We start from the raw sequence: 14455 nt of genomic DNA, 5'->3' as shown, positions 1-14455 counted from the left end.
CCTTGGAAGTAGCTTGAGAAATTGATACATCCAAGCCCAAATACTATAGGAGTCCAGTACTTGTTTCTGTGTTAAAAGCTATGCTTTTTTAAAGGGAGAAGTATAAAAGTTGTTTAGCCTAAAAAATTGATTGAATTTAAAATAACAGGCACAATTGCCTTAATAGTGGATACTTCCAGTAATGTTTCCTTATTCAGAAACATTTGTGGTTAGTGCTTGCTCTTGTAGTTATTGCTGCTTTGCCTGTAATATGTAGTTGTGGAATAAATTCATTTTTATTGAACACTTACAGTAAACATGGAATATTAAGCTAAAATGCAGCTGCTGTAAAAATGCAAACTGCCATATATCTTAACTTCCCACAGTGTGTTTTCCTTTGGCAGGGCCTTTCATATGAAACAAATAAATGGTCATCAGCAGGGCTTATGGGCAGAAGCAGATTGGTTTTGTTCATCTAATGAACCATGATTTTGTTGATACATCAGTTATACTAGTTACACTTCTTCCACTTTCCCTCTCCTGCTTTCTACCAAGGTCTGTTGAGGTTACTGGGATGTTTTTAGGAGCCAGGGCTTAGGCAGGAATTAATAGTCAAGGTATGTCTCATGGTATTTGTGTCCTGATGTTTGTATTGTTGGCTGGAGATGCTAGCTGGAGATGCTTTCTGCTCTATCAGTTTCTCTGTTCTGTTGGATTTACAGCAATAAAGTATGGTGACTACTACTGATACTGTAAGATACTTTTTAAAAGCAAGGATTAGTCCATGCAAGTCTTAGTTCATCAGCAAGAATGAGGCAGCGACCAGGAAAGTTTTACTTTTCAAATGTGGAAAAGAGCGTGTTCTCCCCTGCATGTCATTCAGACCAGCTGGCGGAGGCCTTGTGGCTGCTGTGCGTGCAGGCACTAAAGCGCTGGGATGTGCCCGAGCAACTGCAGCCTCTGGCAAACACAGATACCCAGCTGGGGAGGGAGCGAGTGATGAGCACATCGGCTCCAGAAGGGATGCCAGCAAGGTGGGGTCAAGCTGGGTGGTGGAGTTCCCGGTTGTCCTCACGCTCGGTGTCTGAAAATGGAGGGGGACAAATTTTGTGATGTTTCTGAAACTGTTTCCCTTCCTCTCAATTTTCAGCACTAAGTAAATATTTTGACCTCATGCTTGTGTAAAATTCACTTTTCACAATTTTTATCATTTAAATAGTCAGATTTCTTGAGTAAGCCTTGTGATGAAACATATTTCTCATGCTTAAAAATATCACTGTGACCTTTGACTTTACAGTGAGAGTGTGCCCTTTTTGAAAGTGTAGTACAGTGCATATATTGCTTAGCCTTCCTTATCATTTTATCATCTTACCAAGCATTTTGTTGAGCACCAGTTGCAGTAAGGTTAATATACCATACTTTTTGTAGGCAGAGATCTCTTCATGGGCTGTAAAAGCATCACATCACTAACTGTCCTGAATGTTACCCTGACAAGATTGCAAAAATTAAAATTTGTCACAGAATTTTGAAAAGCCAGCATTCATTTTCAGAGATTGGGCTTTTCATGTTAGCAAGAATATTTGGGTTTCATTTAAAACTGATTCTTCATCCCTTACAGATCACTAGTGAGTGATGTGAATTGAACAGAGACTTTTCACAAAGATACAGTGTTTGTTATTCAAAGTGATCTGTGAGTATGGGGAGAGCACTGTTTTAAGAAGAAAGGTAATCTTTCATATGAAGGTTATTTTGTGTACACTTTCAGGGTTTGGTTGGGGTATTTTTTCCCCAGCAGTTAAAACAGAAATTCATGAGTATTTGTCCCTTCTGTTGTGTTGCAGCCAGCCATGAATGTTCCAACTTCAGCTGAAAGCTATTTTCTGTCTGTCAATAAGTGGAAGAAAATTTACTGCACAATTCTTCCATTCCCATCTTTTGCACAAAGTGCCAGGTTTTAACTGAACCTGGTGTTTACTCATATTCGGACACACAGTGGAGATAAATGGTCTTATATGTGTTTTTATGAGAAACCAATTTTAATTTAAATTAGTGGTGATTCGGGAAGATTGCTTCTCCTAAATATGCAGTACTCTTGTGTACTGGTGATGAGAAGGGAAATATTGTCAGATGTTACAGGTATCGTATGCTTGGAGTCTTTCCTTTTATTATTTCAAGTGTTCCTTGGTTAAAAAAAAAAAAAACAACCAACATAAAGGGTGCAGTGGTAACTCTATTTGCTGTCTTTTGGGAAAGAGAGCAGTGATCAGATTGTTGATCCCTCCGGACATTTTCCAGGACCCCTCTTAAACTGGGGAGAGATCAGGTTTTAGGCTGGATGAGGGTTTCCCTAAAGGCACCTATTGTGTGAGGCAGAGGTACCTTTGTGTTTTCAGTTTTAAGAGGTGTGGAGCTAGATGAGACAGTCTTACCTTGTGTCTTGAACTTCTTGTGAGGAGTCTTTTCCCCCCAGGTCTCTGCCTTTCTTGTCCTTATACTTGAATGAAGCTGTGCTAATGAGATTTGAGAGACCTGGCTGCCCCTGCCAAAGCAGCCTCACACTGCACAAGAAGTTGACATGTGAACAGCCCTTTGAACCAAGGAAAGACAACTCTGTCAGAGCAGTTACTCTGGCAACAGTATTTCTAATGGTGATTAGCTCCTAAACGGAGCACAAAGAGGAGTAGGTTCATTATGGAGGCGCAGCTCTGGGTTTCAGGGAGAGGAGGTGACCTGCTATTCCTCCCGTGAGTGAATTTAGTCCTCTGATAGTCAGCCCCACGCCGCTGAGAGCGGAATAGGAGAGCTTTGGTGAAAATTAACATACGGGTAACATTTTTCTACGTGCAAATGGAAACAGTGGTGGTTTGTAATGCAGATCTGCTGAGCTGGAGTGCAGAAGCCTTGCCTTACAGCTCAGAGATTGCTAGACCACCGAGCTTTCCTGGTCCTTCCAACAAATGATTCGGTGAGAAGTTAGTAGAGGCTGCTTACGAATGAATGGTTTGACTAACAAAAAGTATCATTTGAGATGAAAGTGGCAGGGGGGAGGGAAGGTTAATTTTGTTTTGGTGAGCTAGGTCAGGCATGGAAGAAGAGGCATTCAAGTCAAGAGCTTTCTCTCCAAACTTGGACATTTTATTCATCTTGCAGGCCAGGAATTTCACATGCTTTTAATTAACAAGGCCTTAAAGCAAAATACAGCTTCTAGTCATTCTGGCACATGAAATTAAGTTTAAATGTATAAAAAATAAGCATCATTCTTCCCCAAAGACCACATATTTGCTAAATATCAATTCTCCTGGTTTATAACTCTGAATATCCTTGGCATGTCCCTGTTTATTTGCAGAAGAGTTCTTGACTATGCAAATAACTTTTGTTTAGCTTTTCATACTACATATAGATGGCTTACAATAAAAATCTCTCTGAAATTGATATCTTAAGCATATAAAAGTAGAGAGAATACAATTGATATTTAAAAGGAGTTGAAATGCTTGTCACCACCTTGGTTATTTTTGATATCTGCCACATAGATTAAGTCAGTATTCATTGTTTTAGAAATATATCTTAGCAAGTATATTTATGTTAATTCAGAAGCACCGAATCAGCTTTGGGATGGGATGGAGCCTGGAAGCTCTGCGGCAAAAATATTTCTGTTTTCTTGCAATCTCTGCTCACTTTATAGAACAATGTTTGTTTTAATTGTTCAGCTTCGTCTGGGATGACATTTCAATTACAGGCACTTCAATATTAATCTGAAGATTTTGACTCTGAGTAGCCTTAAATTGGTCAATGGAGTAGACTAGCTGGCTTTAATTAACAGCAAAAAGATGTTTACGTATGGCCACAAGCTTACATCAAGCGTTTCTCAAGAGCAATGTTTATTGTATGTTTTTCAGTAGAGGTCCCACATAATCACTCAGTTGCCTAAACTCTTGTGGTGCCAGTACTGCCTTTTTGGGGAAAAAAAAATAATTAATGCTTTTGAATACATTTTTATATACTCTAACAAAGTTGCTTATGAATCCAGTGTGAATTTGTATATAATTGTAGTTGTGGAAACAAAGTATCTTGGTTTAAGGATTTTGTCTACCACTGCTAAGCAGTTAATGGGTGATCACTTTGAGTTCTAACAAAGATGTAATGACAGAAATGGGTTTTGGGCTGAACAAGCAATATAGCATGGCTGCTCTCTGGATCTCGTGTTAGTTCATATAATTATGGTGTATTTCTCTCTTGCTACAAAACCATTTAACTGTGGGGCTTTTTCCTTCCTAACTACTGTGTCTGAAGATGTCAGCAGCAGGAATTAGCAGATCTGTGGGGTTTTCAGTGCCAGCCATTTTAAGTTTTGTGTATATCAGGGCTTTCTTCTCTGGAATAGAAGATGTAGAAAATGTGAATTTGCAGCAGCACTGCTGAGGAGATGTGTGCTGAACCCCTTTTATTGACTTCTGATGGGCAAGATTTAGGTTTCATCTCTTCTCTCAAGGTAGCTTTAGAAAGAGCACAGTAGGTCTTTTGACAGTCCAGCGATTGCCCCACAGATGATCAGTCATGTCTTTCATATGTTGCAAACTTTGAAGGGTCAGGGTACTCCTTTAGGTACTTCTGAAGCTCATATCACCATCATATCCAAGGGCAAGTAGCCCTGAGCACTTGAATACTGAATGCAATCTAATTATGGAGTGACGGCTACATGACTGCAGTGAAAGAAGCAAAAACTGTTTGGTGTCTCAAAGGAAAGCAGGTTGCCTAATGAAGAGAGGGGAGAGGCAGGAGGAATCATGCTCTGGCAGGGGATGTTAGACTTGTTGCCGAAATGGAGGGGGAATTGGGAAGGTTTGGCAGCTCAGAAGGGGATTTCCATTAGGGGGCACATCATTTTTCTAACAGAGGGAAGAGCTAAGAAATGGTCTATTCTAGAATTTGTAGCACAATTTTAAGTAGGTACCATTAGATCTTCTGCTGCAATTTTACTGTTTTTACAGTGCACAGGACAAGTTACCCTTTGTACTGCGCTGTGTAAGGTTTCGTTTCCAGCTGCTTTGTGGATTACTCTTCACATTTCTAGAGACACAATTTGTGCTTTTTAAAACTTACTTTTTTATCATCCGCTTTTCTAGTACTTAGCTAGCATTCCGGTTGTGTGTTTGAGTGGGTGAATTTAGACTGTCTTGGGCTTTTTTTCCTTGTGCCTTCCTAGAGTGATAATTTGGCCAGACTGCATTATGTATGTTAATGTGATGCTACAAACACACCTATATTCAGATTGAAGGAAAGAAGTAAATATTTTCCTTGACTAATTACCTCTCCCATGTGAGGGTGGAAGCTTTTGCTGAGAAGGTAGTTTTCATTCATGTGTGGTTTTAATTCAGTTTTGGTCTTAATTTACATCTTTACCGCATATGATGAAGACAAATCCATGTGCATTTGTTAAAATCTGACCTTCGGTTTGCTCTCTGCATTCACTAATGTGTTTTAAAATATTTTAATATATGGCTTTCCAGGCTCCAGATCAATAAACCAATGGGTCTGAAATGACAGAGTGCTACGATATTCCTCTGTAATTTAAACATGATTAGCTGATGAAGGTTATGATCAATATGCCAGGGGAAGATAAATTAATTGATATCATCCTTTCAGGATGATAAGAGGCCTATTGGAGGTGGGATGTAACTAATGAAGCTGCTTCTTCATATATATGAGCCATTTTTTATACAATGTATTCTCACTAAATCATGGTTATGCCATCATTCATTTACATGAAAAACATAAGCCACAGACCAGTTTGTTATTAAAATTGCATTTGAGAAGAAATGGTACGCTTACACTGCTAAACAATATCTCTGTCTGTTATAACATACTGAGGGAGAATAATCTTGGAATTTACTTAAATATCTCTTTATATTTTCTGAACAAGACAGGTTGAATGCTGTTAGCTTAATTACACCAAGTTTCTGTGTGACTTTTTAAGTAGATGCCAATAATTGTTGCCATTCTGCCTCACTGATTTTGGTGGAGACGATGCAAGTGACTACAGACTCCTTTGCACAAGTTGAATGAAATGCTTCACTTAATGAAAGATCACTGTGTGCAAGGAAGCTAAATTTAGTTAGTACCATTTTTGATTAGCCACTACACTAGTCTCTGTGAAGGCTGAAATTTTGGTTACTTTTTAATTTGTGACCCAAAATGTAGGCAACAAATGTAAAGGCTTTTGTTTGTAAGTATTTATGACCTAAAAAGAGTCCTTTCAAAGGCTTTAGCTGAATAACAGAATGAGCTGAATTTCTAGTGTATCACGGAACTAATTTTTGAAATAGTTTGATTTTTTTAAATTGAAAAATTAGAGATGTGGAAGTTGCTGCATTTCAGATCAGCTCTGTTTCCATTTTTTATTATGAGTCTGCTAAGCTGTATATAGAGGTGTTAATGACTCTGATCCTTTTATCTGTTTAATAAATGCTGCTTTTCTTTACAAGTTGAAGAAAATTTCTTAATACATTGCAAAATAAATTTGTAATTTTCCAGCTGTGCTAGTGCTGCTAAGTAACAAATGCTAAAGCTAGAAATTATGATAGAGCTACTGTCCATAACGAATTTGAATGGGATGGGATGTATGGCACCACTAATCCAGGTATTCTGTCAGAGACCCTTTATCAGTTTTATTATTCCAATTATTATTTATTTCAAATGCTTTAAACTTCTGGTTTCCAAAACTGGTTGTCCTGGTGCAGTAATTAAGAAAAGTCCACCTTACTCCTCAGCCACAGAGAGTATACACCTTCATGTAAACTAAACCTGCTTGGACTGGGGGTGATAGCTTTCCTAATGAACGCTCATTCTCTGAGGTAGGATACCTTCCAGGATCCGACTAGTAAACAGCACTGATGCATTTGAACTAGATCGCTAGAAAGTGTTACGCATACTTATCTTCTGTCTGCAAGGAGATCATCCCAAAGAAGAACAAAAAATGTGTGCTAACATCAGCTTTGAGGTATTATAAGCATACAGTGGACTTGTAATGGTATTCCTGGTATTGGTTTTTGTGACTTCTATACCTGCCTTTTCCCCTTCTGCTTGGATGTTACTGGCTCTCGGGTGCTCACCTGGTGGAGTGAGAGTTCTGGGACCATTTCATCCATGTGGAGAACAGAGCTGGAGTCTCACATGGAACATATTGTGGAAAATCAGCATCTGTTACCTTATTTGGATGTATTGCAATACATTTTTGGAACCAGCTTTGGTAATGGAAAACCTGTTTTGTGCATGGTGTGTTCTGCATATTTTTGATATAGTGTGTTTTCCAAATGTGTACGATAGCTTACATGCTGGTATGTTTTGTTTTTCTTCAGTTGCTCAGAAGATTGTTGCAACGCGGAAGAAGCAGCAGCTCTCAATTGGACCCTGCAAATCTCTACCAAACTCTCCAAGCCACTCATCCGTGTGTTCTGCCCAGGTTTCTGCCGTACATATCAGCCAGGTACAGACTGCAGTGAATACTTGAAAAAGGAACTGATAGGTTGCTTTTCATTTAATGCTAGTGCTCTTTTTGCTGCTTTTTTTTTTTTGAAAGATATCAGTGATCTGTAGTTTGAAGCATTTTTTTTTTTTAATTGGCTTGACTTTGTTTCAAGAAACCACTGCAGTAAAATAGTTTGGATTTAAAGCCATCTTTGATCATAGTGATTTATGCCCAGCAGCCTGCTGTTCTGAGTAGACCAGTTGTTATGATAGCAGGATTTGCTGTACTGTGTTTTAAAATTACCTCACTATGGTTTTGGTTATTTTTCTCATTCAGTTGTGTGCTGAGTGATAATAGCTGGTGTATCTCAGTGGCTAGCTTGCTAGAATTTTACATCTGTAAGCACTGTGTACAATTGTAATTGCCCGTCTCTGTAATGTTCAATTAAAATGATTCCCCTTTAATGACATAGTGTTATATGTTGCTGTTGACTTGTAGATACTACATGTACAAACAACATGCTACCTTAATGTATGGCAGGAAAGTCTGGTGTCCTTGATGGTATCTTTGGAAACACACAGTTAATACCAGAATTTTCTAACTTGCACAGTTTTTACTGGCATATGTTAACACACTCTTCTCTCCTGTATTTCCATTGTGAATACCCTTCCTTGGTATCTTTGTTTTCTAGTGTCAAGTGATAATCTCCATGTACATTCACAGTTAGTATGTATGTAAGTTCTATCATTGAGATCCAAGACCTTTGCAGCCAGGCAGATTGTGTTCCCACTGTGCTCTCTCTCTCTTGCAGCAAATGGATGTTACAGGGCCATCATTTTGACCCTTACAGCCTGTGGCCAGAGCTGTGGCCTGGTTTCCTGATTGCCACTATAGCAAGTCTAAAATGTCTGATATCCACCAGCTCTCCTGGCATGTTTTTCAGTCCAAAGTCAGTAATATGCCAATGTCTTATAAGCCACCCATGTGAGGTTTTGTTTTATCTATAGACCTTTCTCCCACACAGAGGATGTCCGCTTTTTGGCAAAAAGCGGTATAGCAAAGAAGTGTTGCACCTTTGGGGAAAAGATTTTGTTGTTGGTTTTGGTTTGTTTTTTTGTTGGTGTTTTTTTGTGTTTGTTTTTTTCTCTTAAATTTGACATGTTACTGTCTTCTGAAAGCACTCTGTTTAGATTTATACCACAGGATGAAGGCTCTGGTGGTTCTGTGGTCATAGTGACTGGTTCCCTTCTGTGCCCTAGTGGGTACTTCCACTGTTGGGTTAACTCTAAAGATGCAGATGCCAGTTTGGTCTCATAGGTCTTTGCTGTGAGATGTTCTGCCTTGAGCTGAGTCCAGATACTGACCTCAGACTGTGACTCTCACTTTTGCTGGTTACGCCAAAAGAAAATGCTGAAGTTCAGACTTCCCTTTGTAAAGTGGGTGCTAAGGTACATGACACTTCTGAAGAACCCTGGCACCTTGTGGTGAAGTACAAGTTCCTCATATGGAAGATGTTCTCCCCTTTCTTGTTGCATGTGACACTGACCAGGTTTCCTCAGCCACTCTGGCTGACCAGTTCATTGCCACAAGTGCTTGGAACTTCCAGAGTGCTTTTCTTCCAGTTTACTCCTGGCAATTGTGTATATTCATACTTCTAGACCAAGAGGAATTATGGTGCCTGGAGAGGCTATCTGAGAGCTGTCCTAGTCCATGGTGAAAGAGAAAACGTGCTGTCACTGAAATGTGGAGAACAAATGGCATCAATTCCAGTACTCGCCTTACTCTTGAATCCAAGAACAACCGAGTTTACTCAGTCTGCTAATGAATATATAGTTTTTTCAAGACTTTCCAATGATAGATAATGCTTTGTACAATCCAGTCTTTGACAGCTGCATCTCGTATGTTTTGCATTGTCTTAAAGCAGTTGTGTGGCAGGCGGAGGAAGCAAGCAGCCGATTCAATGTGAATGATAGAGCAAGCTTCAACTTTATTTAAAGAAATCACACCTTATATAAGAACTCTACAATAATCATGCATACTACTCACAAATCTATTGGATACATGTAAAAGGCTACATTATAACATCCCAGCCCCTTGTGGCATTTCAGGCATGTCACCTTCCTTCTTCTGGCCTGCTTTCTTTCCCAAGGTTGTTTACTGTCACACTCAAGGCCATTTTGTACCTTTGTTAGCATAACTGTACCCTGGGTTTTTTCCTTTGTTTACCTCAGATGGCTGCAATCAGCTTCTGCAGAGACCCATGGCCTTGCTCTCTGCAAGCTGTTCTCCAACACAGTTGTGATCACCATTTTTGTTAATGAAGCTTGTTTGATGAAGAACATCAAATATCTAGTTTCTCACCAGTTTCCTACCCCAGTCTAGTTTGGAAGCCAACAGCCAATATCAAATTCTAGACAAGCACTTCACCTATGCAGCAGACTTCTTGCCAGTGATAAGGACTGTTTGGGGAAATCAAGACAAGGTAGCTTTTGTGATAAGGATCCCTACAATCTTATGTTTCAGTAAAAATGAAAAAATGTTCTTTACTGCCTTTACCAGCTGGCATAAATATCAAATGGGGCAGTTGCAACACCAATCAAAGATGTCTGTCTTCTGAGACTGATGTCATGCCTAAAAGTATAGGCCATAAATCTCTTTAATGAAAGGAAGCTGAATCCTTATCCTAGACTTAAAATAACTTTGCAACTGCAATTCCAAATTTAAAATGATCTGGGGGAAGATTTACCATCTCTGATCTTGGCTGGTGTCTCACCCGTTAGAACATCTGTTTTGACGTAATGATGTTTCACTCAATATTTCCTCCATGAATCAAAAATGTTATCATTACAGTGTCCTGCCACTTGCATTCTCCACAGGAGTGAAGGCCTTCAGAAGTAGTGGTGACACAGATCACTTCAAATAAAGGGGGATATTGTTACTTTTCTGGTCAGATCACTCTGGTGATCTAACTCTTGCAAAGTCTACATGACTGTACAGTCAAAAGCTTAGGCTTTAGAGAAATAAAAAAAGAAAAAGGTGTCATCCTACTCATTCTAATCCTTAGCATACCTTGGGGGAAATTCTAAGGCTTAAAACCAACAAGTGCTTCTCCACCCAGTAGTTTCAGTTTTCAGATGGTGAAAGACTTGTGTATTTGGATGCTTGTGTCCAGTAGTCCCAGGTGGTAAACACCTAGGTAACGTCCCATTCCAGAAAATGTTCTCCAGTATGTTTACACTTGTTTGCTTACGTATTTCCAGAGACCTGTTTTGCAGAATGAGATGCTTCCTATTCCAATATCCATTTGTGCTTGCAGTCAGTGCTGCTAATGTTTTCCTTCTCTGACTTTTTTTTTTTTTATAATGCATGTTTATCAGTCAAGGTGAGGCTTTTACTTGGTAACCTTTGACAGACAGAGTCAGTAATACTTGGTGCAAGCACATCACATACATATGATGGCTTTCAGGGCAGTACAGAATGCATGCAAAGAATTTTACTCTCTAATCCAGGGTTAACATTCATGATTTGTGATGGACAGAACTATTGTATACTCTGTCAACAAGAAGGATGGTGCAATATTGCTTGTATTCTGCTAGGAAACAATCTGTATGATGCATTGAGAAGTACTTCAGTCATCAACTCACCTTCTATTTTTTCTGAACACTTCAAGAGATAGACTGAGTTGTTTTGAGAGGAGGAAGTGTCCTTCAGTGTATTGAAGGCCTGTTATCAGCCACAGGCCATCTTGGGATAGGTCTTTTTACTTTGGCCATCAACAAGAAATGTGCTGTGGGAGAGTACAGGAATTATGCTGTGAGAGGGGAACTGCAATGGCACCATGTTTCCATGTCTGCTTGCACATGTATTCTGCCCAAAAGGGACCTTAGACACCACACCTTCTGTACTCTGAGTTTAAAAATATTACCTGAGTAGTGATGCTACCATGTAAAGTCACCTACAAAATGGCATGTAGACTGCAGTGCAAAGAAATGTGCTTACTGGTCAGCAGTGTCACTCTTCTAGAAGATTCGCATTATACACGAGGAGAATGTGGAGCTTAACATACATTTTACTGAAATGCAGCTTAAGTATGGCTGACACACAAGCTTGCTCCCTACTACCTGCTGCAAATCTGTAAAGATGCATTATTTATGCTTGCACTATGCCTCCATAAAGTTTTTACTACAATGTGATTGTCTAAATATGTAAATTAAACTATTAAAAGCAAAGTGCAGTCAGCTTAATCATCCATTATTTTACTGTATATGAGACCTGATTATGGTTAAGCACTAAATAGTAGGGTACAATTATCTTATTTATAGTGGGGGTCATTGGGAATGAAATACTCTGTTGTAATATTTTGGGCACTCGAATGAAGAAGATGCTGTGCTGCTTAACTAGCTTTTCCTTCTGCTTTTTCATGTAATTGCAAAACAAAAACTAAAAGAAATGGGAAAACAGTATTTAATACCATTGCAACATATGTTATAATTCTTTCGTATTTACAGAGTATTTATAAAGAATCTCATTTATTTAAAATAAGCATTTTATATATGTGTATATGTGTATATTTTCCCCTTCATGCATGTACGTAGTTTCACACACACTGTACACATATACAGAAGTGCATTCTCCAGAATTTGGATGTTAAAATTTAGTGGATCTGTTGTTGTACTGTTTCCTCCTTTCTTTATCTTCACAGGACCACAGTGACATTCTTGTGTTAGTTTTTGTTAGGCCTGTTTTTACCTTTTCCTTTCTAAGGTCCCTTAATCTTCTTAGATTTTTCTAGTTCATAATGATGTTTCTGCCACTGTATTATTCATAGAATCATAGAAATGGTTTGGCTTGGAAGGGACCTAAATGATCATCTAGTTCCAACCCCTGCCATGGGCAGGGACACCTTCCACTAGCCCAGGTTGCCCAAAGCCCCGTCCAACCTGTCCTTGAACCCTTACAGGGAGGGGGCAGCCACAGCTTCTCTGGGTAACCTGTGCCAGGGCCTCACTGCCCTCACAGGGAATTTCTTCATTACATCTAATCTCAGTCTCCCCTCTTCCAGTTTAGAACTGTTAACCTTCATCCCATCCTTACCCTCCCTGATCAAGAGTCCCTCCCCACCTTTCCTGTAGCCCCTTTCAGTACTGGAAGGCCGCTATAAGGTCCCCCCGGAGCCTTCTCCAGCTGAACATGCCCAGCTCTCTCAGCCTGTCCTCAGAGGGCTCTACCCCCTTGTTCATCTTCATGGGCCCCTCTTGACCCTCTCAAACAGGTCCGTGTCCTTCTGCTGTTGGTGCCCCCAGAACTGGACACAGCACTGCAGGGGGGGTCTCACAAGAGCGGAGCAGAGGGGGAGAATCCCCTCCCTTGCCCTGCTGCCCACACTGCTCTGGATGCAGCCCAGGACACGGTTGGCTTTCTGGGCAGTGAGCACACATTGCTGGCTCATAGTTTTCCATCCATCAATACCCCCAAATCCTTGTCCTTGGGGCTGCTCTCATTCCACTCCTCACCCAGCCTGTATTTGTGCTTGGGGCTGCCCCAACCCATGTGCAGGACCTTGCACTTGGCCTTGTTGAACTCCATGAGGTTCACATGGTCCCACCTCTCCAGCCCATCCAGGTCCCTCTGGATGGCACATCCCTTCCCTCCAGCGTGTCATCATACCACACAGCTCGATTTCATTGGAGAACTTGCTGAAGGTGCACTAGATCCCACTGTCTGTCACCAACAAAGATGTTAAACAGCTCCAGTCCCAGCATCCACCCCTGAGGACACCACTCATCACTGCTCTCCACTTGGACATCAAGCCATTGACCACAACTCTTTGAGTGCGACCATCCAGCCAATTCCTTATCCACTGAGTAGTCCATCCATCAAATCCATGTCTCTCCAATTTAAAGAGATGGATATTATGCAAGACAGTGCCTAATGTCGATTGTCACATTTGGTTAATTAAATGTTATTAGCAATTTCATTGAAATGATATTTTTTGAATGTGCCAGCTTAATTTGTCTTCAGATTCTCTTGGTATTATTTGGTCTGTCTCTTAGGACAGAACTGCTCTTTCCTCTACTTTACTGTTACAATGAGAAAAGGTAAAAGCTCCTGAGATGGACAGGTTCTAATATGTTGTGAAGGATGAGGTTGAACTGCTAAATAAAGGAAAATAATACAATAATTACAAGACAATTTGGTTTTAGTGTGGAGGGCTAGACTTGTTGAAATCTCTGGAGTCGTTTATCTGGACCTAGGTTTTTAATGTGCTGTCAAATTTGTATTCCACAGCAGCTTGCTCAAAGCTTTCTGGCTTTTGCTGAGGAAACAACTAAACAGTTTTCCTCCTTGATCTGCCTTTGGATATGTGGCTGTATATCACCAAAATCCCTTGAATAAATTGGACTCCCACCTATAGTGTTTTCAGATGAAAGGCTGAGATAATGTGACTTTCAAGAGAAAAATTGTACACAAGTGGGCAGAGAAAAATGTGTCCTGACTAAAGAATTTTCCATGAGGCTTCTGTGTTTCTACAGAAATATGCTTTTCCCTGCTTTCCCAAAGAACAGAAGGTGCAGGCACCAAGTGCGTTCTGTCATAGGGTATGTAATCCGTGCTTTTGATCAAGGCTTGCTTTATTTCAAAATTTCCAGGCTCCCTGAAGCTCTGGGGATATCTTGCCTGTTTCAGAAGTAGGACCTGCTGCCTTAATTTTCTCCTCAAGCAGTGGTTAAGAGATTATTTTTCTAGGGGACATCCTGATAAATAGGAAGAGCAGAAAAAAACATTGACTCTATTATTGATAAGTGTATCGGGTTACTTATCAAGCAGAAAAATATCAGCTTTATTTTCCTTATGGTTTCATTTGGTGGTTTGGCCTTAGATTTGTACTGTGTAAGCCTTATGAACCATTTGGCAATACAAGATAATTTATGTAAGGTGAATATTTTGCCTTCTTTGTATAATGGGCCAGACAGGAACATGCTTCTTGCAATTATGAGGTTAAGCCAAACC

The 14455-nt window shown here is 40.0% G+C and overlaps 1 protein-coding gene across 10 annotated transcripts in view; it reads left to right on the top strand.

Moving 5' to 3' along the window:
* The window catches only part of AGAP1 (ArfGAP with GTPase domain, ankyrin repeat and PH domain 1), a 355685-nt gene that overhangs the window by 150972 nt on the left and 190258 nt on the right, over positions 1-14455 (top strand). For all 10 annotated transcript variants that reach the window (XM_026852146.1, XM_026852141.1, XM_026852139.1 and 7 more), the window contains one exon: positions 7335-7462. In XM_026852146.1, the coding sequence (XP_026707947.1) occupies positions 7335-7462 (128 nt within the window). The remainder of the gene's footprint in view (positions 1-7334; positions 7463-14455) is intronic.

The sequence above is a fragment of the Athene cunicularia genome (assembly GCF_003259725.1).
Source record: "Athene cunicularia isolate RWA chromosome 7 unlocalized genomic scaffold, athCun1 chr7_part1, whole genome shotgun sequence".
Classification (NCBI taxonomy): domain Eukaryota; kingdom Metazoa; phylum Chordata; class Aves; order Strigiformes; family Strigidae; genus Athene; species Athene cunicularia.
Note: the sequence above shows the minus strand (reverse complement) of the source record. Positions and strands in the feature narration are given on the sequence as shown.